General features: G+C 35.9%; 1 protein-coding gene across 5 annotated transcripts in view; it reads left to right on the top strand.

Annotated features, from left to right (window-relative positions):
• The window catches only part of SYT14 (synaptotagmin 14), a 239104-nt gene extending 215376 nt beyond the window's left edge, over nt 1-23728 (top strand). For 4 of the 5 annotated variants that reach the window (XM_044004094.1, XM_044004095.1, XM_044004091.1 and 1 more), the window contains 3 exons: nt 16484-16673; nt 18979-19035; nt 20357-23728. In XM_044004094.1, coding sequence (XP_043860029.1) covers nt 16484-16673; nt 18979-19035; nt 20357-20670 — 561 coding nt within the window. In that variant the 3' untranslated portion in view covers nt 20671-23728. The remainder of the gene's footprint in view (nt 1-16483; nt 16674-18978; nt 19036-20356) is intronic. The other variant, XM_044004092.1, reaches the window with a different exon arrangement.
• Nucleotides 23729-24117: the final 389 nt, after the last annotated feature.

The following is a 24117-nucleotide window of genomic DNA, read 5'->3' on the forward strand; positions in this document are numbered from 1 at the left end:
AACATATGATCATTTATAAACTGTTTTCAATAGTATTTGATTATTGCTTTTTATGAGTAACATGACATATTTTAGATGAGATTTAGCTTGGATTCAGCCTCTTTAATGAAAGGTTATTGCAACACTGGAAGTCATTAGAACTAAATTTTCAAAAATTGACATATGCAGTATTTCCTGTGTTTGATTGGTCTTTAAGGAACATGAATCTTGTCGAGCTATACCAAGTGGCTCATTCATAGCACTCAAGGCCATCTTTATGATATATCCCCATTTGGAATGTTCTAAATTTCACACTTAAAAATGATGAAAGGAGCAAAGATTTCATTTACAGATTTTATTCCAAACAAATGTACAACATGGCCAAATGAAATAAAAAAGCATTACTATTTCTGTGAATATTAACATTTCCTTTCTTGGGACTTGTTTTGAAATCTCTATTAGGAGACTTACAAAAACAGCAGTAATATCAACATTGTGTAAAATAACTCAGCCAGGGAATTTGCAGTGAAGTTGCACAAATGATCTCCAAAAGATGGATTCAATATTCAGAGTTTTATGAATCTATAAATCATATTTTCAGTTTCATTTTATGATTAAATTACTTATGACATTTGAAGTTTGAAAGGGAATTAATATCCTAAAAGTCTGTTTTGTGGCCTGAGAAAATTGTTACTACCACTTAAAATTTAAGAAAGGAAATTTGAAATGCAAGATGATTGCATTTATGCTAAAGACAACTATATAAAATACAAATTCATATGAAAATGTTGACTATAGTATTTTGATAATATTAAGTTCAAGTTTTTTTCTATTTTCAATGTTTTCACAAGGAGAAAATGAGCTTACTTATTTACTTGCTACAGCATTTAACCTGGTCCTCTCAGAGCAGCAAGCAAAATTCCTTTACTTATCTTTGATGGGAATTAATAGTTTTATCTTCATGATCTAATTTTAATCTTGTTAAAATGTATTAATATATTTTTAAATAATCCCCCATTTTATTTGGTTTAATTAACACTAAAGGGCATTGCTATTCAAATAAAATTTAATATGATGGGGAAAATATAATAATTAAGCATATTCCATTCTATACTAAGAAGACAATTTAAATTTACACTGCTATAAAACATTAGATTTTAATTTTAGCTTCTCTTCATTGGGTTTAAGCATTTTAAGACTTGTGACACTTTTGATAGAGGCAGGAAACCTAAAGTAACATATGGAATATTTGTTATATCTTGTTTTCCAGTATTTTTAGCCAGTAATTATTACAGCAATCAATGCATGAGCAATTTCATCAATATGAGCACTCCCTTCAACAGTGCAAATCACAAGCCATTCTTATCCAATGCCACTCGTCCATTTCCTCCTATAAACTTTCTATAAAGAATTCATCCAGTGAACTGGAGACATACTACCCCTCCTCCCTTTAGGTCTCTAATTGGTTAGCATTGAGTACATGGGCAATCCATCTGTTATACTTTACAGTTACTGTATGACCAGCCACTTCCTTTTCCAGTCCTATATTTTCTAAATTGCAATTTTATACCTCTTCTTGCACATAAATCATTATTGGCTATATGCTGCAGCCTATTTGTGACCACCATATATCTCCTCATTGCTGTTTGAGTCATTTAAAGTTTTAATTCTGTGATTTATAGTTATAGAATCATGGATTTAGAATTGGAGTGAACTTGAAAGGTTGTCCTATCCAACTCCCAACAGATGAACAAACTGAGCCAAGAAAGATTAGATGCCTTACCCAAATAATAAATAGCAGAACTGGGATTGGACCTAGGTCTTAACTCCCAGACAGCACAGTTTTCATTGCACCACTCTACCTAACCATTATATAGCATCAGAATACAGATTGATGTTTTAAAAAAAGTTAGGCTGTTATTTCTAGGAGAAGCTTGAGATCATTAAAACAAAGCAATTTTTCAAATACAATCTATTCTACTGTCTTCCTCATATTCAGTTCAGGGCCCAGTTCAATGGCCATCTGCAGCCTGTGTCCAAAATGCACCCACTGATGGACCAGCTCTTTTGTCTGTCCATGCAACTTCATATCATAATCTGGACAAGAGTCATTCTTTATCTGCTTGGTTATTCCTAGATGGATTGGGTTTTTTTTTAATTATGAAAGTATTTAATTATTTTCCAGTTACATGTAGAGATAGTTTTCAGCATTTGTTTTTATAAGATTTCTAGTTTCAAATTTTTTCCCTCCCCCCCCTCTCTCCTCCCCTCCCCAAGACAGCAAGTAATCTGATATAGGTTATATATGTACAATAACATTAAACATATTTCTGCATTAGGCATGTTATAAGAGAGGAATCAGAGCAAAAAGGGAAAACCTCTAAAAAGAAAAACAACAGCACCAAAAACAAAAGAAATAGCATGGTTCAGTCTGCATCCATATTCCACAGTTCTTTTTTTTTCTGGATGTGGAAGGCATTTTCCATCATGAGTCCTTTGGAACTATCTTGTACCATTGTATTGCTGAGAAGAATCAAGTCTATCACAGTTGATCCACACATAATGTTGATGATACTGTGTAAAATGTTCTCCTGGTTCTGCTCATCTCACTCATCATCAGTTCATGCAAGTCCTTCCAGGTTTCTCTGAACTCCTCCTGCTCATCGTTTCTTACAGCACAATAGAATTCCATTACATTCATATACCACAACTTGTTCAGCCATTCCCCAATTGATGGGCAGCCCCTCAATTTCCTGGATGGATTGTTAAGCCAAACTTTTGAGCATCTGTGGATCTCATTAAGGAGTCTTCTGAAGCTTTTTGTAATCAACACAGTCATTTACAAATAGCAACATTTCTATTTCCATTTGATTCTATGCTAGGCATTCTCAAAGAAGGTATCAAGCCTTTTTGGCAAGCAAATATCTCCCAATTTTATGTGTTTTTATATTGATAATCAAGAAATCTTACCATCTCCTCGTTTAGAGGAGAATTTTTATGGTTGAATTTTTCTCTCTGTAGTCAAATACTTTTTTGTCATCAAAAAGCAGTAAACAGTCCAACTGATTATTGGACATCTCAAAGTGAATGTCCTGTAAGCATCTTAAATTTCACATGTCTAAAACTGGTCACTCCTCCCCTCTTCCTAGCATTCCTATTACAGCCAGACATCATCATCTTCCCAGTCACCCAGGCTCTTCACCTGGGTATCATTCTTAGCTCTTCATTGTCACCCCTCCATATCCAGACAGTTGCAAAGTCTTGTTGGTTCCACCTTCATAACACCTCTCCTAGTCTCCTCCTTTTTCTCTTCCGACACTGCCACCATTATTATTATTCAGGCCCTCATCATTTCACCCCTGGATTATAACGATAGTCTTCTGCTTGGTCTTTCTGCCTTAAGTTTCTGTTGGCTGTGCTCCACTCAGCTACCAAAGAAATCTTCCCCAAGCCCATGTCATAGCTATGTATGATCAGTAAAGCCCAGTGGTTCCACAGCACCTCCAAGATCAACTATATAATCCCTTTGGGTTTGGGGGGGGGGATTTTTTTTTTTGGTAAGGCAATTGGCGTTAAGTGACTTGCCCAGGGTCACACACTAGTGTAAGTGTCAAGTGTCTGAGGCCTGATTTGAACTCAAGTCCTCCTGAATCCAGAGCGGTTCTTTATCCACTGTGCCACCTAGCTGCCACAATCCCCTTGTTTTTAAAGTCCCTCATAACATGCCCCCCTACCATCTAGTCTTTTTACACTCTTCTTCCCTCCACTTACTCTATGATCCTCTAACCTCCACAATTAGTAGGTGGAAACTAGATGAAGAGCCACCAGAGGAGACTGGGAAAATCAGACAGGTAGGACAAGAACCAGGATATAGTAGTGTCATGAAAACCAGAGGAAAAAGAATCAAGGAGAAGAATGGGATTGGCAGTGGCAAAGGCTATAGAGAGGTCAGCAAGGATGAGGATTGAGAAAAGGCCATTCTATGTGGCAATTTAGAGGTCATTCATAACTCCTCAGTCTGGCTTCTGACCTCATCATTCAGCTGAAACTGCTCTTTCTCAAGCATAATTTTGATATGTGTTTAGATCATTCTCATGAAATTACAGATATTATAAAATAGGCATATGGATCATTAGTTATTGATACACTTTTTTATTTTTGTTTTTTAATTTAAAAAATTCACTTTTTAAAATAATAAACATTTTTACTTAAAGTTTTGAGTTCCAAATTTTGTCCCTCCTTCACTTCCTCCCCTCTCCCCTCCCTGAGGTGGTAAGCAATCATACATGTGCCATTATGTAAAACATTACCACATTAGTCCTTTTGTACAAGAAAACTCAAATAAAAGAAAAAAATTTAAGAAAGTAAAAAAAATAGCATGCTTCAGTTTGTGCTCCATCAACATCAGTTCTTTCTTTGAAGGTAGATAGTTTGCTTCACATTAATACACTTTTGTTCACCATTTCTGGGTAATGTTGCCTTGTATGATTATTTTTTCTTCCCAATGATTGTCCTATAAATTCCCCCAGGAAGAGAACAGGGTATCTTTTAAATATCATGAGAAAAAACTTTCATGGCTCTCTAAACTTGTGTTACCTCCAGTACAAATTTCTTCTGTGATTGATTCAGCCAGTCTTCTACTCTGTTTTCTCTTGTTCCATTTCTACTTCTTTATATAGCACACAAGTCCATGGTTCCACTGTCATCATTAATAAAAGCAGTTAGAGAATGGTTGAAAGCTGTTCTTTCTTGTTTTTAACTAATTAAAAAGATAAGTAAAACAGAATTGATAAGCAAAACATAGATGATTATTATTTACTCAGTGAGCATTTACTATGCTTTTACCATGTCCCAGGCACTTTACTTTGCTGAACACTGAGAATACAAAGAAAGGCAAAAACACAATCCCTGTTTCAAGGAGCTTGCATTTTAACGGGGGTGGGGGGGTGGGGGCGGGGAGGGGGAGCCATGTAAATAACTATAAGCTATAAACAGTTGAGGAAATTAGAATTATATTGTTTGATTTAATCATTGATTCCATTTTGTAATCGACCCTATTCCCCATTTTTGTCAAGCCCCATTTCTCGGTTAAGCTCAAAAATGCATCTCTCACAGTCCAAATTGACTTGTTCATCCTTCATTTTCAAAGAGAACCAATGACAGGTGATATCTTGACTTGCACATACATAGAATTTAAGCGAGGCATAGTTTCACAAGCCGACAGCCTCACTTTCTCTTCCAGAGTCATTGACATCCAGTGGCAAGAGACAAGTCAAGACAACTATGATGTCCCAGAATGCAGTTGATGACAATATTGGTGTCTTTGAGGTCTGACCATTCTCTAAACATCCTACAATACCTACTTCATCCTCCTTCATGGCAATTGGAACAAATTGTTCTCATCCACTCATTCCTCCAGGGGAATGGTTAGGATACATGTCTTCCTAACTGGCTGACAGGTTTGAGGCCTGTCAATTTACCTTGATTATGGTTTTAGTCCATCTGCCAAGAGAGTTTACCAGGGTGTGGCCCTTGTTCATGCTACAGCTTCTTGGCGCCACATATGACAGTTGGTTGACAGGTAGATACCACAAGTGGATGAGCAGCCCTGAAAATGGGTTGGCAAGCCCTCACACTAGAGATGCTAGTCCTCTGCGAATGCCCCTGAATTGGCATGAAGGTGTAATTGGGAGGTAATGATGTTATCAGTCCTGTAAGGAGCCTGTTTGTGGTCTGTAAACCAGAATCAGCTTAACTGGAGCCCTTCCCAAAAGATCATTCTGCCCTTCTGTCTCCTTTTGAAATTAGGGAGGGGGATTGATCTTCCCTTAGTGGAGATCAAGGATGGTTCTGGTCCCCTAGCCAAGATTACAAGAGGCAGGTGAATCCCATAAAACAATTAACATTCCTCAATTGTCAGAGAGGAGCATGAGCATCCACATCTGGAAGCCAACCCACTTTTTCCAGCTGCAGCCAATTTTAACATTTCCCAGCCACCTGAGACTCCTCCTTTGCTCCTCAAGGAGGCCACTGTCCTAACTGAGGGGCTATTCTGACCAACTTTATTAACAGCTATATGTATCACTGTTAATAAACTTAACCTTGCCCAGAGAAATGTTCCTCAGTTTCCCTGTTATTGCATTTTACTCACCACAAAGTACAAATGGAAGATAATCTCAAGAGGGAAGGGAAGAGAGGGAAAGGTTGCTTCCAAAGGTGGAATTTGAGCTGAGTTGTAGAGAACCAGGGAAGCTAGAACTGTTAGGAAAAGTGGGAAGTAGTTGGAGCAAAAATTAGGTTTCTGCCAATGGAGAGGCAATATAATGTGGTGAATGGAGTGACAGACTTCAAAGAAGACCTAGATTAGAATGAGACAGTTACTATCTATGGGACCCAAGGCAACAATGCTCCAAAGATAAAGTAACTTCAGCTGTTGCCATGGTCTAGGACACCCAGAAGCCAAAAGAACATTTAAAAAATTAACTGATGCTCACTGACCAGGAGCTCATTCAGCACCCCTCCCCCACCTCCCTCATTTCTGGCAGCATGGCTGCACTAGAGGACCCAGAGACCTGGAACAAAAACCAACCCCATGCCCCTGTTCCCCCTCTCTATTTCCAGTGCTGTGACAATATCAGCTTAAGACTAGAAATTTGCTCCAACTGTAATGAATAGCCAGAGCACAGCCCTTTAAGGGCTCCAACCCTGTGGCACCAGTGTAGCAGCTTTCTGAACTGCTGTTACTGGGCCAGAAAACTGAGGAATGGAAAGAGCAGGGGACAGGACACCAAGACAGGAGAAAGAGAGAGAGAGAGAGAGAGAGAGAGAGAGAGAGAGAGAGAGAGAGAGAGAGAGAGAGAGAGAGAGAGACACACACACACACAGCACAAGCATGTGTGTGTGAAGGTGGCAGACTGTGTAGCACTCCATTAAGCCTGAAGGAAAGATCACAGTATCCATCTGGGGCCAATTGTGGCTACCCAGAAGTCACTCAGGGCAGACCTAAGCTGGTGAACCATGACTTGTCCAGCGTGGGAGGAGGTTGAAATGCTTTAAGATCCACCTCCCAAGGAAACTACCATCAGAGGGGACAGATTTACAAAGAGAATGGGTGACGGTCAGGGAGGGGAAAAAAGACTGAAATAACTAAAGATCTCAGGAAGAAGAAAACTCAACGACAGTGGACATAAGAAGATAAATCAGCAGGGAAAAAATTCATAGCAGAATGAAATATGGCCTCTAGATCTAGTAAATGAGTTCAGGCATCTATGAATAAATACTGCAAAATAAAGAAAAATGATCCAACACTTGATGAAACAGACAGAAGACCCTGTGGACATGAGAATGTGGAACCACAACTTGTCCCTGAGTGATTCAAAAGAGAAATGAGAATTATGAGAGCAGAATTTGTGGCTCTGCAACAGAAAATAATGAGCAAAATAGAAAAGCTGGAATCCACAATGGCAAGCCTCACCAAAGAAACAAAAGAGAGAACGATAGATTGGGAATACAGATATACAAACATGACGGACAAGCTAGAATAAGAGGAGTAAAAAGGTGATATTAAGAGAAATTGTACTTACTATCCAAAATGAATACTGATCTTGAAGGCAAGAATGGGAAGAGACAACCTAAAGATCATAGGTCTCCCAGAAGAACATGATAGGGATGCTATCGTGCAGTAAGAATATGAAGAATTCAGTGAAACATGGTCAGAGTTGTATGAATTGATGTGAAGCAAAATATGCAGGACAAATAGAAAAAAAATACATAACCACAGATGAAAACATCTCCAAGAGAAAGTAGAATTCTGACTGAAAAACTTTTGGATGTCTGAGAGAAGAGATAATAAAAGTTTTCTTCCCCAGCACAGCAAAAAAAAAAAAAAAAGAAAAGAAAAGAAAAAGAAAAAAGTGAGATAACTAGAACTGAGTATTTTATATGTTGTTAAATGTCACTATCAGGTTTTTTTTAATTGTTTTGATTTGTCACCAGGAAAGATTCAGTCTGGATAGGAATATTGAAATGACTGTGATATAAAAAAATGCATCAATATAATTCTTTTTAACTTGATAAAACCTTCCAAATTAAATCAAAATATATTTTGATACTTTATTGATCCAGTGCAAAGAGGGCAATAGGCAAAGTCAGAAATTTTGTTAGAAAAATATACATCAGGGATAAGAGGAATTAAAAATTATAGACTACATAGAAGCTTCATGACTATATGTTATGACTATTTTCTTTAAAAGTCAGAATATTTTAGACATAGCATGAACCTAATAACATCATAACAACTATATTAACCATATTTTAACATACAAAAATAAATCATTACTGTGATAATCACTCCTGAATCAGCTTAAGCGCCTCGCCTACCACTAGACCAGTGCCTTATTAGAACAAGGATAAGAACTAGTACAAAGCTTTTAAAAAATGGAGAAAAGATATGTGTAATTTTTAGACTTATGTTCTGATTATAAGTCATTTTCCCATAAAACAGTGAAAAGAAATGGAGGAGGGAAAGCTAAATGATTTGGGTCCTTTTTGCTTTTGATTTTGAATAAGTTATTGATTGAAAAAATGGGATATGGGTAGAAAAAAGAATGTATATAATAACTATAATAATTGGGGCAGCTAGGTGGTGCAGTGGATAAAGCACAGGCCCTGGATTCAGGAGGACCTGAGTTCAAATCCGGCCTCAGACACTTGACACTACCTACATGACTGTGGGCAAGTCACTTAACCCTCATTGCCCTATCCCCCCCAAAAAAAAACTTTTTAAAAAATAACTACAATAATCTCATATAGAAATTAAAAAATATATAAATTACTATAACAAAGAAATCAAAATAGCCTTAAAACTCAGCAAATATTTTACTCATTGCATGGACATATACAGCAGAAAATGTAATATTGATTCAGAATATTAACTGGTTTGTAGAATTTGGGGGGAAGAGATAATGGAAGAATATGAGCACTATCAACTTATAAAATGAAAATAAGCACTGGAAAGTAAAACCAGGTTTTTTTAAAAGTTCCAAATAAGCAAGAGCATCCTGTAGACATTTAAAGATGAAAAAGACAATATGCAAAAGAAAATTGGAAAAGATCCGTTAAGGTTTTGGGGTTTGGGTTTTTTTGTGGGGCAGTGAGGGTTAAGTGACTTGCCCAGGGTCACACAGCTAGTAAGCGTCAAGTGTCTGAGGTCAGATTTGAACTCAGGTCCTCCTGAATCCAGAGACAGTGCTTTTTTTATCCACTGTGGCACCTAGCTGCCCCCTGTTAAGTTTTTCTAGTAAACTTTCTATAATAAATGTGTGGAATGTGTAACGACGGGCTTTCAAATGAAGGGGGGAAAGCTTAACATCTTCAACATTGGCAGGTCAGATATGTTAATGGCATCAGAAGAAAGCAAGACATTTTAAGAGCCAAGTGAAACAGAAAAAATCCCTGAAAAGTGAGATCCCTGGTAGCAAAGAAGAGAGTCAGCTATAGAAAAAACTACCCAGCCCTTCATAGGAATAGTTCCTTGACTTTTGGAGAGAAGGAAAAGATTTCTTTTCTCTCTCCCCCATACGCTCACTGACCATGGAATTTTACAGTGGAGCTATTCATTCAGTAGGACACAGCTCATTCAGAAGGAGGTAGACCCAGGAATCAAGTGACATGCCTTCCTAGGTACAGCATGAGGCTACCATGAGGTTAACAATACTGGGACATTGCAATGCCAAAAGTGTGAGTTACTTTGGCCTCATGTATTTACTAAGTTTTATTCAATGCCTCATGAACAGCCACTGCAAAAAATAATGTTTGATACGTCCCCAATTTGGTACAATTACAAGTGTTCTCAGACTTCAAAGAAAGGCATGCTCAATCAGAAATGGGCTCAGCAGAGAAGGTAGAGTTTGAAGCAGTCTTGAGGGATGGACGGCATAAGCTAGAAAAGAAGGAAAACATTCTAGCAAAAAGAAACATCAGCAAAGCCAAAGACAGGATTATTCAGGAATTTTTTCTGTGGGACATTGAGAAAACTAATTTCAGTGAGGTAGTAGTAAGAAATAAAATGTCAAGGAAGTAGTATGGAGACAAATCATAGGAAGGCCTTAAAAAACAGATTGCTGAAGAAATTTAAACATGATTCACTAGGAAATAGGAAGCCATTTAAAATGCTTTAGCAGGGAAATAACATGCAAAAGTTGTTTTAAAGTAAGACTGATCAAACAACAGTGTATAGTATGGATTGGAAGGATAAGAGACTAAAATCAGGGAGGTCAGCTAGAAAATATTTTTGTAATCAGGAGTTGGACTTTATTGTGGTTATAGGAGAGACAGAAGATGTAGAATGCATTTTGAAGGAAAAAATGGCAGATGCTCATTTCTGATTGGATCTTGGGTATAAAGAAAGTTGTCAAAGACAACTGCAAAGTTTCAAGCTTGGATGTTAAAATAATTGAGGTACATTGATAAGGATGGGGAGTCAAGATATGATGCTATTATTGAAGGAGAAATTATAAATTTGGTTTTAAATATGTTAAGTTTGTGGTAAGTTAAGATAGTATATATACAGTAAGCAATTGGAAGCATATTTGGTTATTAATCTACCCTCATGATTTTGTTTATGTAAGGTAGAAATTTTAGTTTCATTAAGTAGCATATTTCAAAAGGAACCAATAAGAGTATAAATGGCATTTGAATTTTTTTTAAGTCCAGTATTCATGAAGACTTCCTATATTACCAAAAAATCAAAAGAGAGATTTATTAAAAATAGAATTTAAATAAATTATTTTTCAAAATCTTCCACAAGGTGTCAGCAATACTTTAAGCCATAGTGAACAAGGAAATGTAGTAATAATTTTAAATAAAATATCCAAATTCACCAAATATTGAATATTATAGAGTAAAGCATATAATTCTTTTGTTCCATCTGCTACCTTGTATAATACTCAGGAGTCATAAGTAATTTTACATAATGTATAGAAACACACTTTTGTGTCATATGGCATGAAGCGCTCTGTTTTTCTAGTCTGGGATATAGGTGTCCCTAACTTTAATATTAAACAAAGGAATTCTAACCTCTCAGAATTATCAAATATTATCTACAAGTGAAACTAGGGTCACCAGGGGGCAGCACTATCTTTTAAAAAAATTTTTAACTGGTAATGACATAAACATGTTAGGAATAAAAGGATATCTATCAGCATTGTTCAGTAGACAATAAAGACTAACCAATAACCTAGATGATATTTTAGAAGATAGTAAGTGTTAGGGATTTGTAATTATTATTCTATATATTTTCTAGTAAAAATACTGATAAAATCTTTACATTTATATAAATGGAAACACAGTTTAAATTAAATTTAATACACAGTTTAAAATAAATTTATTCAAACATTAAATGCTTAGGTTAATTCAAAGGAAAATGTTGTTCTTTTGAAATATAACTAAATTGAACAGATACAGTTATTATCCAAGAGATTCTGTTTTGGGTGACTCATTAGAGGTTGGCCTACCAAGATCTCTATAAAATTCTTGTTGGGGCCACAAAATTTATTTTTATATCTTGGCCAAATGGTTAATCATTTTTGCTTTTATTTCCACTGTGTTCCCTTTTGTAAGATAAAACAACCTTCCTTTTTTTACCTATAACTTTAGTTGGTGAACAAGCGTTTATTAAAATCCTATTATGTGGGGCAGCTAAGTGGCGCAGTGGATAGAGCACAGGCCCTGGAGTCAGGAGTACCTGAGTTCAAATCCGGCCTCGGACACTTAACACTTACTAGCCGTGTGACCCTGGGCAAGTCATTTAACCCCAATTGCCTCACTAAAAAAAAAAAAATCCTATTATGTGTCTGGAACTGTGCTAGGTGCTAGGGATATAAATGCAGAGAATGAAACAATAACTATACTCAAGTGGCTTACATTCTTTTTAAAAATGTTTTTATTGACATCTTTTGTTTTTACATAACCTTTATACATTTTTCCCTTCTCCAGCTGTCAGAGAGCCATCCTTTATACTAAAATATGAAAACAAGGAGAAAAAAAAAGTCATAAAACTAAACATCAAAGACCTCTAAAGGGTAAAAGGAGGGCATCAGGAGTTCCTTCCAGATCCTTCAATTGAGGAGGGTACCCAGGACATTCACCTTATCATTTCCTAACCAGCTGCTCTCTTGCACTTTCTCATCTCCAGAAATTCATCCTGCAAGATGTCGTCACAACTGCTCTGATCACTTCCCACCCTGGCTGCAGGACTTCATCATGCCCCTCTGCTGAGAACAAACCTCCCTTACCAACCCCAACTCCCGTCCCCCAGCCTCTTTAGCTTCTTTTTATGTGTTCTCCCATTAGATTCTAAGTTCCTTGAGAGCAGAAACTGTCTTGTTCCTTTCTATCCCCAGTGCTTAGCATAGTGTTTGGCACATAGTTGGTGCTTAATAAATGTTTTTTGACTACTGTACTATTGACTATTGACTACAGCCCTTCCTCCTTCATGTAGATCAGTTCCCAGGGACTGTCCCCTACTATCAATCATATGTATAATAATCCAATAGTTTAATCATCCAGTAGAGTAGTATAAAGTACTTCTCAGGTAGTTTCCCTAGAGAGTGCTGGGTCTGGAGTTAGGAAGACTCTTCTTACAGAGTTCCCTAGATACTAGCCGTGTGACTATGTGCAAGTCACTTTTAATCTTGTGTGATTCAGTTTTCTCATCCGCAAAATGAGCTAGAGAAGGAAATGGCAAACCACCCCAGTATTTTTGTCAAGAAAACCCTAGATGGGGTCATGAAGAGTCATAAACAACTGAAAAACAACTGAACAACAAAATATTGCCATGTCGCCTTGCAGCCCCCCCCCATTCCTTGATAATTCTTTTCAATGTCATTATGATGTCATTTTTTTAAATCTGTGTCCATTCCTATATTCCCCTCCCTCACCCTATTACTGAGGGAAAATAGTTGGTCAAGAGAATTGGGATCTTAATGAGCCTGACCACTCCCTTACATATTAGTATTGTTGTTATGTAATACATATTTTACCTCAGTCTATTGTGTTTAATCAGACCTGTTAGAATTTTCCATGTTAATGTGCTGAGCAGAAAAATAACTGTTTCCCACAATACATGTCTCTCCTCTATTAATTCAATTTGTACCATGAGATCATAGATTATACATATAGAGCCAGAAGAGACATTTGAGGTCAGCCAGTAAAGATCCTTCGTTTTACATATGAGGAAAATGAGGCCCAATACTGGGCCTCTGAGGTGAAATGATTCAGAGTCACAGAGATGACAACAGAGGAGGAGGAGGGAGAGGGGGAGGAGGAGAAGGAGGAGGGGAAAGAGAAGGAGGAGGAGAAAGAGGAAGAGGAGGAGGAGGGGGGAAGAAGGAGGAGAAATAATAATGAATTTAGAACTACCTCCTGTCTCCAAGTTCTCTTTGACTACCCTTCCACCAAGTACCTTTTCCCTTCTTATCCCAAGGAGGCTACTCCCCACCTTTAAGTCCAGCACAAGGAAACTGCAGACAGACCAGTGTAATTAGTGTGAGTGAGCTCCAGCCCAGGCCTCAAAGTTACAAAGTTTAAGAGGGAAAGTTTTGTCCAGAGCCAAAGGGAAAGGAACACAGATCAAAGGAGTCAGCTGCTGCCCACAGTTCTTGCACAAGTCCAAGTTGAGCTGCTTATTCCGGCCTTAACTAGAACAAGGCCCGGCCCTCTGCAGAGTTTTCTTCCTTCCCTCGGGCTTTTCAGTGCTTTTTACCTCACTGGGAGACTAAATAGCCAGCCCCTCATGCTGGGTTTCTCTGGGGCTGCAGCTATTAGCGGCTCCTGCTGCAAAGATTCCTACAGCCGTTCCCTCCAGCTATCTTCACCATGCCAAGCTTCCAAATGTTCACTTCCCTGGGGCATGGAGAAGGCCCTGAGGAAGAGACACCATTCCAGGAAGTAAAGCTCACTCAAGGTGGCAGCTCTGGCATTGGAATGGGAATTATCCTTTTTTTTTTAATACTTCGACATTATTTGCCACCCCCTCCACCCCACCCCATCCTCAGGAAAACATGAGGGACAGGTTGTGTGTATGAATCAAAGAAAAAATTAAATCCAGGATACCTTTTAGAAACAGTGAAAATAAATTCACTTAACACTGAAATCTTAAAATTTGCAATAATTGGCACTGCGCATTTAACTCCCTGACAAAAGAACTGTTAGATATGAGTGTATGACCAAATTGAAATCAGTTTATGTTTATGATGTAAAAGCAGAAGTAACAGTACAGAATCTACAGTTGATAAAGTTTTATTGTGCCTTTTCTTTGAACCAGTTTTTAATTCATGTAGAATCCATGGTTTTGTTACTATATTTTTAAACTTCTCATTTAATTTTTGACATTTTGGCATCACTTAAAGAAATATGATGGGCATAATTAATTCTAATGTGGCAAGACAATATATGCAGTTTATTCTTTGCCTTCTCCCTGAAGGAAAAAAAAATTTCCTACCTTCATAGAATGTCTTATAACCCTTCACCCTTGAGGGAAAGTGCTAGAAAGGAATAGGATGCCATGTTGGGTAGGCATAGGAGGAAGTGATACTTTTACTGTTATTTGCCTGTAGGACTGCTCCTTTAAGGATACCTAGTAATGACTGGAATTTGTTTGACGGTGGGTTAATCACCAACAGCTACTGCTACCTAGGCAAGCCCCAGTTAGAAATTAATGATGGGAACTGCAGAGAGAGTGGGTGGAGATCTCGGGATATACACTGAATTGAGCAGCATGCCCTGAGGAATATTCTGAGGAGAGAAACCACTTGAGTATACAGTATCCATATTTAATTTGTTTTTACTACAATCATTCCATTTCCATAGCTATTTCTATGTAGCTTTTGTTGTAGTTGATGAGATTTCCACCACTGGGTAGATAGTTACTTTGACTGTTCTGGAAAAGTCAGGTGATCCAGTTTAATTCTCGTTTTTTTTTCCCCCATGGCTGAAACAGAATGAAACCTGTTAGAATGACACCTTTTAGCCATTCATTTTCACAAATCCTACCAGACTTCTGTGGAGCTTGAGATCCCACAGCACATTAAAACTATTACTTTTGGAGGCGGACAATGGGAGGAAAAAGGTGAAATTTCCCCGTTCACTTTTCAAATGGAAGCAGGAATCAGCCATCTTTCTTTTAAAATCCCAATGCCTTTCACATAACCCTCTCCAAAGATGGCCATATTGCTAAAGTACAGGAGTACATATCACCGGTGTTTGCCTCTCACACTTGGGAAGACAGTTTTTTATAAACAAGAAAGATCTATATAAATGTGAACTATTATTTTTCTATAATCAGAATCCAGGTTAATAGACTCTAACTTGGAAGCACTATGTTGTGAAAAATAGATTTCATAATATTCTAACAGATGCTGCCTACTATAGAAAACTCATAAAATATATAAGAACATACTTTTGACCCTAAAATATATGTGATAAAATATGCTCACTGAAACATCTCTCTCTTCCATTTTTTCAACAGTCATAAATGCTTATCAAGCCAGAGTAACAAAAGTATTTCCTGTTAGCCAGTGGTTTGGGAATATGAAATGTGCAATATTTCGTACATTGCTTGGTGAAATTCATAGTAAATATTTTGGGTTTTCTAGTCTGTGGTTAAGAGTTAAGGTTAAAAAAACATACATTTGTAATTTTATTAAAATGAACCCAGTAGATTGATTCAATTACCAATTAGATGTTGTTGGGTTTGCAAGTATAAGTAACATTAGATGTCAGCTTAAAAGTACTAGATTCTTTATGCCTATTTGTTCTTTAGCTTCAGAAGATCGGTATAAAGCACTTTACATTTTTCATTCATGGGAAGATAAAGATAAATCATGTAGAAAAACCGATTTATTTGGTTAAATTTTACTTTATCAGGGGCCTTCAAAAATTAAAGTATAAGCTTTTAGGAGAGATTTTCTTCTCATGATATACTCCTTTAAGTGTACTCTTATCAGTCGAGTGCTTGAATGTTAATGTTCTGTCTCAATGAAGCTTTACCTATTAATAAGTTCATAACTCCAGAGAATATGTAAAAGTATATAATCACACTTTTTTATTATCTATAGGTAAAGCACCCACGATGCAAAGGAATAATTCTATAGATTTTGCTTCTGATTTCAATCATTTAGTCAGTTAATAAGTACTGATTACATACCATATGCAAGATGTGTGTGTGTGTGTGTGTGTGTGTGTGTTTTGTTTGAGTGGAAGAGAGAATTTATTAAACATTTTATTATCTCCTTTTTACTTCTTCCAGCTTTTATATTACTAAAAGACAACAAGAAACAATAATACAGTGGTAACCTCTTTTCTAGCCTGATGATATAAGAACTGTCCTTATAATGCCTGTTCTTGAGAGTTACCTATATAGTTCCAGCAATTAAAGTCTTAACAATGCATCCTTTAATGTGTCTTTTCCACAAAATACTTCTAAAAGTTTTCTTTATGATTCCAGGGCTGTGGCTCCCAGATGAGCATGTCAGAAATGTCCTGTAGTGAAAGTACATCTTCTTGTCAGTCTCTAGAACATGGCTCAACTCCAGAAATCCTCATTGGCCTGCTTTATAATGCCACAACTGGCAGATTATCAGCAGAAGTGATAAAAGGCAGCCACTTCAAAAACTTGGCAGCAAACAGACCACCCAGTGAGTGAAAATCTTTTTTTTTTTTTAATTTTTAAAATCCTAATACTTTTTATACTTGTGGGACTCTCAGTGGTGGGGACTTCAATCCTATCATTTAGACCTACCCAATAAAAATGAAATGGTACAATCATCAACTAATCTGTTTCATGTTTTCTATTTCCAATCATTTGGGAAATAAATCTGAAATTCAAAATATTAGTTATGAGTTGACAAGACTTTTAATTTTTTATGGTGACTTGAATAAAGTAGCTTTATCATAATGTTGAACTATTAACTATTAATGGCAGAAAGGAAAAAATAAAGCATTTTTAAAGTATGCAATAGTTAATAGAACTATGTAAAACTATTGTTCTTACATAAAAGGCTGATGCCCTTGTGTTTCTCTGAGTGTACTACTATGAGCCATAGTATTTACTCATGTATTTTCTCTTTATGTTTTTTACTACTACATTTTGAGAAGAGATTATTTTCCCCAGGTAATTCTCCTTCATTTTACATTTTTTTCTCTACTCTTAAATTGCTGCCAGCAGAAACTTCTCTAAGGTACATGTTCTTTATCCTTGCCAGGGCAGATAAATTAAAGCAGTCAGCTATTCAATACTAGTTGGTACCATTCCTCTGCCTCTGCCCCAGCCCCCGCCTCGCTGCCCCTCCTTCCTTGCCACCTTTATCTGTATTTCCCCATCTAACTTGCCTAGGCTGGGATACTGGGAGGGAAAGGCTTCTGATCTTGTAAGTGCGCTTCTAACTCTGCTGAACGTCATAAGCAGTGAACTAGGGCTTAAGCCGCTTCCTGGTCATTCTTCCCTTGGCCCAAATGTGTCGAAACCTCTTACTAAAACTTAAAAGAAAAACTTAAAATGTAATGAATACCCTTCAATCACTTGTAAATCTTTCATAAATACTGAATATAGATTCTAGTTATCTTTGCAACAACTTATGATGTAATTATGAATGTTACTCTTCATTAGTAAATGGGAATGAAAAAATCTTAAAGATGAATGAAGTTTTGTCAGCATTAATATTAAGAACCAAGATACTTTCATTAATATCCTTTCCTTTGCTATTTTTTACCCTTCTCCTTCATATGTTGCAATGAAAATATCCAGGAACAAGGAGGAAATTACATGAGTAAATACTACATATTGTCGTTAACCCTTAATTACTGATGTTAATATAATTTGAGGGAAAGCATGAAATCTATATTTTAGTTTACAGCTTAATGTCTTTGACAAATAAGTTTTAATTAGGTGTGCTATACTACAATAGAATAAACTCAAGTGGATTGACCCTCCTATTATTATAACCACCCTTTGACCGTAATATTGATAAGCTGTGCATTGGCCTAAAACCAAGGGACCAAGAGAGAAAAAGAAGTAGCTAGCTTGTCTAATACACAGAATAGATTATAACTCCTTAAATAATCAATAGTTGATTACACTTTGGATTTATTGATAACATTCAATGTCTCTGCTTAATCATTAATAGATTCTTGCAAAATATAGAGTGGATAGAGTTTTCAGATTAAGAAATATTACTATTACTTTAAAATTAGACCAAAGTGTAAGAACTGATTGATAATGATGACTGACAGTAGACTGGTAAACTAAATGCAATTTGCATTTCTTTAAAAAATGATATAAATGTGGGTTATAAATTAACTAAAAGACTTTTTTCTTTGTATTTTCTCTACAATTTCCAATAATTTATAGGCACTCCATAAATAATTAGGTCTAAGTTTTAGATTAAATTATGTTTAGAATGATCAAATTATATCCAAATAGCAAATATTAGCATTTAAGAGCAAAAGTCATAATATTAGAGTTAATGTTTAACTTTTGAATCATTTTCATTTCAAACAATTTAATAATAATTTATATTGGGATTAATGTCAGTATTTTTATACTAGATATTGCATGAATAAGCTTAAGGTTCAGTAAAATAACAAAAAAAGTACTTTATATTACCCTTCTCCAGTCTTTTATAGCCTGATCATTTGCATGATTCTTTCTATGTTCAATGTGCTTTAGACCAAGTATATATTGTTACAAAGATGTCCCTTTTTAAATGGTGTAATTTTTTGCTAAAGATTACACAATGACCTTTAAAATTTTTTCATTCCATGAAATTTACCCAACAGCCCTTTTGTTCAATCCTCTATCTGAACTAAACTGCTAAAACTTTGTGTTCTTCCACTCCGAGTAAAACAGTGTTTCCTCTTTAACTTTAACCTTTGACCCTCTCTCACCCAACGATTGACATCTGGTCATTATTTCTTTTACTGCTTTCCACCCCCTGTTGTCAGATGGACTGTTCTGTTGTCTAAAACACTTGATAGGTGGACAGGTTTATATAATCCGAGGTGAGTTCCTGTAGAGGCTAATTGGATGTTGTCTTTTCATGCAAAACAAACAACAACAAAAAGCAAAACCCTAAAACTTGCCAGCAGTGAAGCTGTCCACCATGTTGGTTTCCAGAAAATGCACATTTATTATCTGTGGTACTCTTAAGTACAACTAACTGTAGACTTATCTCTGATTATGGATGATGGTATTCAGAGCACCTACAAAGTTACAAATATGTGAAGAGCTTCTTTTTCCAAAGTTGGTAAATAATTTTAGTGTTCCAATAACTTTATTTTGGTTCATACAGCAGAAATAAAGTTTGATGTTTTTGTTATAGAAGCATGTCAATTTTTCTTCCATGTTAATTGAAATTCTACTATAATATATATAAATATATGTGATGGAGCAATATATGCTGTATACCATTTGCATGGGTCAAAAGAACTAGAAAATACGAAGTTTTAAAGAGAATGTTTATCACCTAAGTAGTAGAAAGCAATGCATAAGTAAAATTCATTTTACACACTGTACATTGCATCAAATTTTTTTATATTTCATAAAAGTATTAACATCTCAAAATTTCACATTCAGTTGTGAAAAAAAATCCTACAGCATTTATTTTTATTTTCCCCAAAAAGCACATTAAATGTATCTTGCATGAAAATAGGGAAGAGAACATTTTACTTGGTTTTCTAAACTTTGAGCACCTAATGCATTCGGCTTCATTTTGGTCTTTAAATGTTTTGTAAAAAATATTAAAAAAAAAAAACCACATCCATGCAGAGATTTTTTTGGCATTTCATCCTAAGCTGTTTTGATGTCTCCTTTGCATTATGTGTTCCTCTCCCTCCTTTCATAGTTGCCTTCATTCCCACTTGTTTATTTATTCTTATCTCTAAAAGCACAGTGGAATGCTTTATAGTGTCGTGGCTAATTTGAGCTTGCTAAATGTCTAATAATGCTATGAAATCCTGCTTAGTGAAGGCTAAATGGGGGCAGCAGAGGTGGCATGGGTGGTGGTGGGAATGTGAGGGAGGAGAAAGGATTATGAGGTATACCTTTAAGTAAAATTTCTAACTTAGGGTACCCACTGTTACCATATAGAAATACTGAGGTTATGTCATCATTGCACCAAAACTATTTACCTAGTTTCCTCTTTACTTTTCTATTCACACTATATGATATTGTATTCAAGTAGAAATGATTGAACTTTCTTCAGTTAACATGGTATACGCCATATCCTTAGAGAATGTTAATACATAATAATCTTAGCAAATATTAAAATTTCTTTTTTGTTTATGTTCCAAAATGTTGTTTGTGGTCTTTTTCCCCCTTTAGATACATATGTTAAGTTAACTCTTCTGAATTCCATGGGTCAAGAGATGTCCAAATGCAAGACATCCATCCGCAGAGGGCAGCCAAATCCCATATACAAGGAAACCTTTGTTTTTCAAGTGGCGCTGTTTCAGCTTTCAGATGTGACCCTCATACTGTCCGTGTATAACAAGCGCAGCATGAAACGAAAAGAGATGATAGGCTGGATTTCTCTAGGTCTCAACAGCTCAGGAGAAGAGGAACTCAGTCACTGGACTGAAATGAAGGAATCCAAAGGACAACAAGTATGTAGATGGCACTCATTATTAGAGTCATAATGGACAGTGCAAAGGGCAATTAGGACTCATGACAGCCTTGTTTTGGGCTCCAAAAAGATTATTTTAACTTAGCCACTACTAGGAGTGCAGTTCACAGAAGTATCAGCATCAACATTCCACCTTAAAACATGCACTAAGTGCTACGGAACAGAACAGCTAATCCATCATCTCTTCATTGACTTTCCATATCTCTGGTGGAAAAAATCATGGAATATGAGAAATTTACATGAACATGGTCAACCTAGCAACTCTCCAGAGGTTTAATCATATGATGTTGGTTTTTACAATACTTTCACTTTAGCTACTAAAGAGCTAGCTATTTCATTAAAAACCAGAATTTTCAATGAATACAAATGGAGAATTTTTGTTTCAGAATTGTATTAATATTGGCACTGTTCTAGAGGTTCTCAATAAAACATTTTTTTGACCAGCCAAAACCCAGTGTTAGTGAGAAGAAAATTTGAAAGAAACCTAAATCAATTCTAATAGTAAAAATTTAATCTCATTGAAAAATCATTTTGTTTCATATTTTTTCTCTTTGCATAGGTTATTATGCTTCATTTCTCTGTCAAACATCTCAGTAGCATTAAATCTAAGTGGAGGCAGGTACTTTGACAAAAAGACGACATTTCTTCAGCATGTCATGGGGACAAGCTCCACTTGGACCCAAGTCATTTTTCCCCTTGCCTATGCTTCTGCTTAACCCAAAGAGACCAGGTACTGGTCCCTTGCAAGCCTTTTTAGACAGGTTGTACTGTAGAACTATGTAACTTTCTGTTGAAAGCACTCCCTATATTCATGTATTCCAACATAGGAAGCTCATAGAGCAGGATTTGACTTTTAAAATTCTTTCAATAATTGATATTAATTTATTTTAAATGCCAGTATTGTGAAGAATATATTTTTAAAACAATGAAGTATAGTAAGTTAGCTGATGAAAAAAATAATCCAGTGTGAAGTTTTAAATGTCTGGTACTAGCATTTAGCAACAAACTGTTTTTTAGCAAAATAAGTATTCATAATAAGAAAGAAGCTGCTCTCTAAGTGTTCAGTCTTACCCTCAGATTCTAAACTTGTGATACAAAGACTATCTCAGTCTCAGATTCAGTCAGGACCTCATGTTAAAGACTCATGCTGAGACTCCTTCTGATGCTTCTGGTAACATGACTAATTTTTATGAAATTTACAAATACGTTCTTCAACGTAATATCATCCTGTGCCTTTCATGTCTGTTAAATTTGCTCATACAGCTTAAGAAAGCTGTATTTGCAAAATTAGGCCTTCAATTTTTATAAACATAAGGATTCCTCAGAACAGTGTCATAAGATCTTTTTTTCTCTGGACTATGTAAAGTTGTATATTATGTGCTAATTTTTTAAATGACAAAGGAGTTTAATTTGGGTTGGTTTTTAAAAATCTAGCAACGTTGGTTGGAAGTAACATTAAGTATTATCCTATTTTGCTGCTTATCCTGTTTGCTGTCTGTAGCTTTGCTCATAAATATTGTCAATTTTATATACATAAACAATTCTTTTCCTTCGCCCTTTCTCCATTCTGGGCCAAATAGAACAAATTGTTATTTGTTTACCAATTACTGAAAAGTAGTGTATGGTTTTCAAGAGATTCACAGTGTACTCTAACGTACGAACATATAATAGCAAAACATCCTCATAGAAAATATCATTTGAATTTGATTTTATAGAAAGATTGTACAAGTAATCCCCAAATTCTATAAACTTTGATTACTTTTTAGTTCAATTAAGTTACAGTTTAGAAATGGCAGTTCAATACATTCATCCATGTGAATTATAAGAAAATTATTATTAGGTTAAACAAGTTTATGAATACATATTTTGTGGCTTCATTAATGGGAAGATTAATTCTTTCATTAGAGCTTTTCTGGGATTTTTATAAATGAGTTAGTCTACACTCATATATGAATCATGAGACATAACATGTGATTTAAGCAAGATCAGCAACAGTGGGCAAGGAGGTTTTGAAAGGAATTAAGAATCTTAGAATTATACATCCAGGATTTTGACATTGTAAAGTATTTGTTCTAGTTTTGAAAAGATTGGTTATGTTAATGATAACTAGAATATCCCCAATAAAAAAGAGGTATCAGCCTTATTTGTAACCGTATTAAGCCTTACTCAAACACAGTAAGATTTCCTTGTTATTTTACCTTTGAGTGAGCAATCCACTAACCAGCTGTTAGTTAAATTTGCCTTTTTTCAGACAAAACTCAGAGAGGTATATATGTTTCAGGATATCCCAGACAACTTCTGAACAGAAACCTACAGATCTAAAACATAAATAGGAAGTTGAAAACATCAGATAAGGCCCATACTCCCCTGTGCTCACAAAAATAACAAGCTATATCTCCAGATATATAAAAAAGTGAGGGTGTCACAATTCTGAAAATGTTCAAGTTAGTAAATTCTGTTTCTTCTCTCCTTACTTAAATCAGAATAACCTTTTGGTTTAGATCCTAATTGTTCCTCCTATTCTGTCCTTACTTATTTGTTTCTCCAAACACACACACACACAGAGCAAAATACATATCTTATCCTGTGGATTGACAAAAATAGTATTGGTTCTTAGAGTAATTACTTCTAAAAGATTCTTTTCTCTTAGAAAAAAAGGTTTAAATAGGGCTCAAGAGACCCCTTTTACTATACCAGATTTTAATATATCAGATAGTATTGCTCTGGGTTTTGTGCTTTAATTTTCATGAAAGCTTTAAGGCAAATTTTATATCCTAGTAATACGGCAAATTAGGGGCCTACTGGTGGGCAGTAGGTATAGGTTCAGAAATTTGAGAAAGAAAACCCAATTTCTTATTGTTCTGTTAAAAACCCCTAAGTTTTGTAATAAAATGAGAAAGGCCATATACAGCAATTAAGTAGTATGTGAGCTTCAGCTCTTGCAATTACAGCCTTTATTTATCAACCAAATGAGCTCCAAAATGTAACGATTGGAATGACGCCACCTGCTGGAGACTTTACTGTAGAAGAGTTCTGCCCATGAAGCGAAGGTCTTTGAGGGCAAGACCAGGAGTCTTTTCTTTGGCGTCAGGAAGTGACCTTGGCTAGTGGGAGGAAGAAGGAAGAGACTGGCGCTCTGTCTCCCTCTCTTTCCTGGGGACTCTGGCGGAGAAGGGAGCTAGAAATGTGCTCTCCCTTTAATAGATAGAAATCTAGGCCTTTCTCTCTTTACCAAATTCTTATTCTCCTTAATAAATGATTAAAAGTCTAACTCTTGCTAAAGCTTATAATTTATTGGCGACCACTCATTGGATATTTTAGACAGACTAGCTAGAATTTTAGCCCTTATCAAAAACATAGTGGTTTCTTACTTCCCAGGAAACAGAAGGTGTACTTCCAATCAGTAGAGAATGTTGGTGCAATATTGATTTCTTCTTGCCCTCTCAAAAGTGTTCTTGCT

The sequence above is a fragment of the Dromiciops gliroides genome, chromosome 4, assembly GCF_019393635.1.
Source record: "Dromiciops gliroides isolate mDroGli1 chromosome 4, mDroGli1.pri, whole genome shotgun sequence".
Taxonomy (NCBI): domain Eukaryota; kingdom Metazoa; phylum Chordata; class Mammalia; order Microbiotheria; family Microbiotheriidae; genus Dromiciops; species Dromiciops gliroides.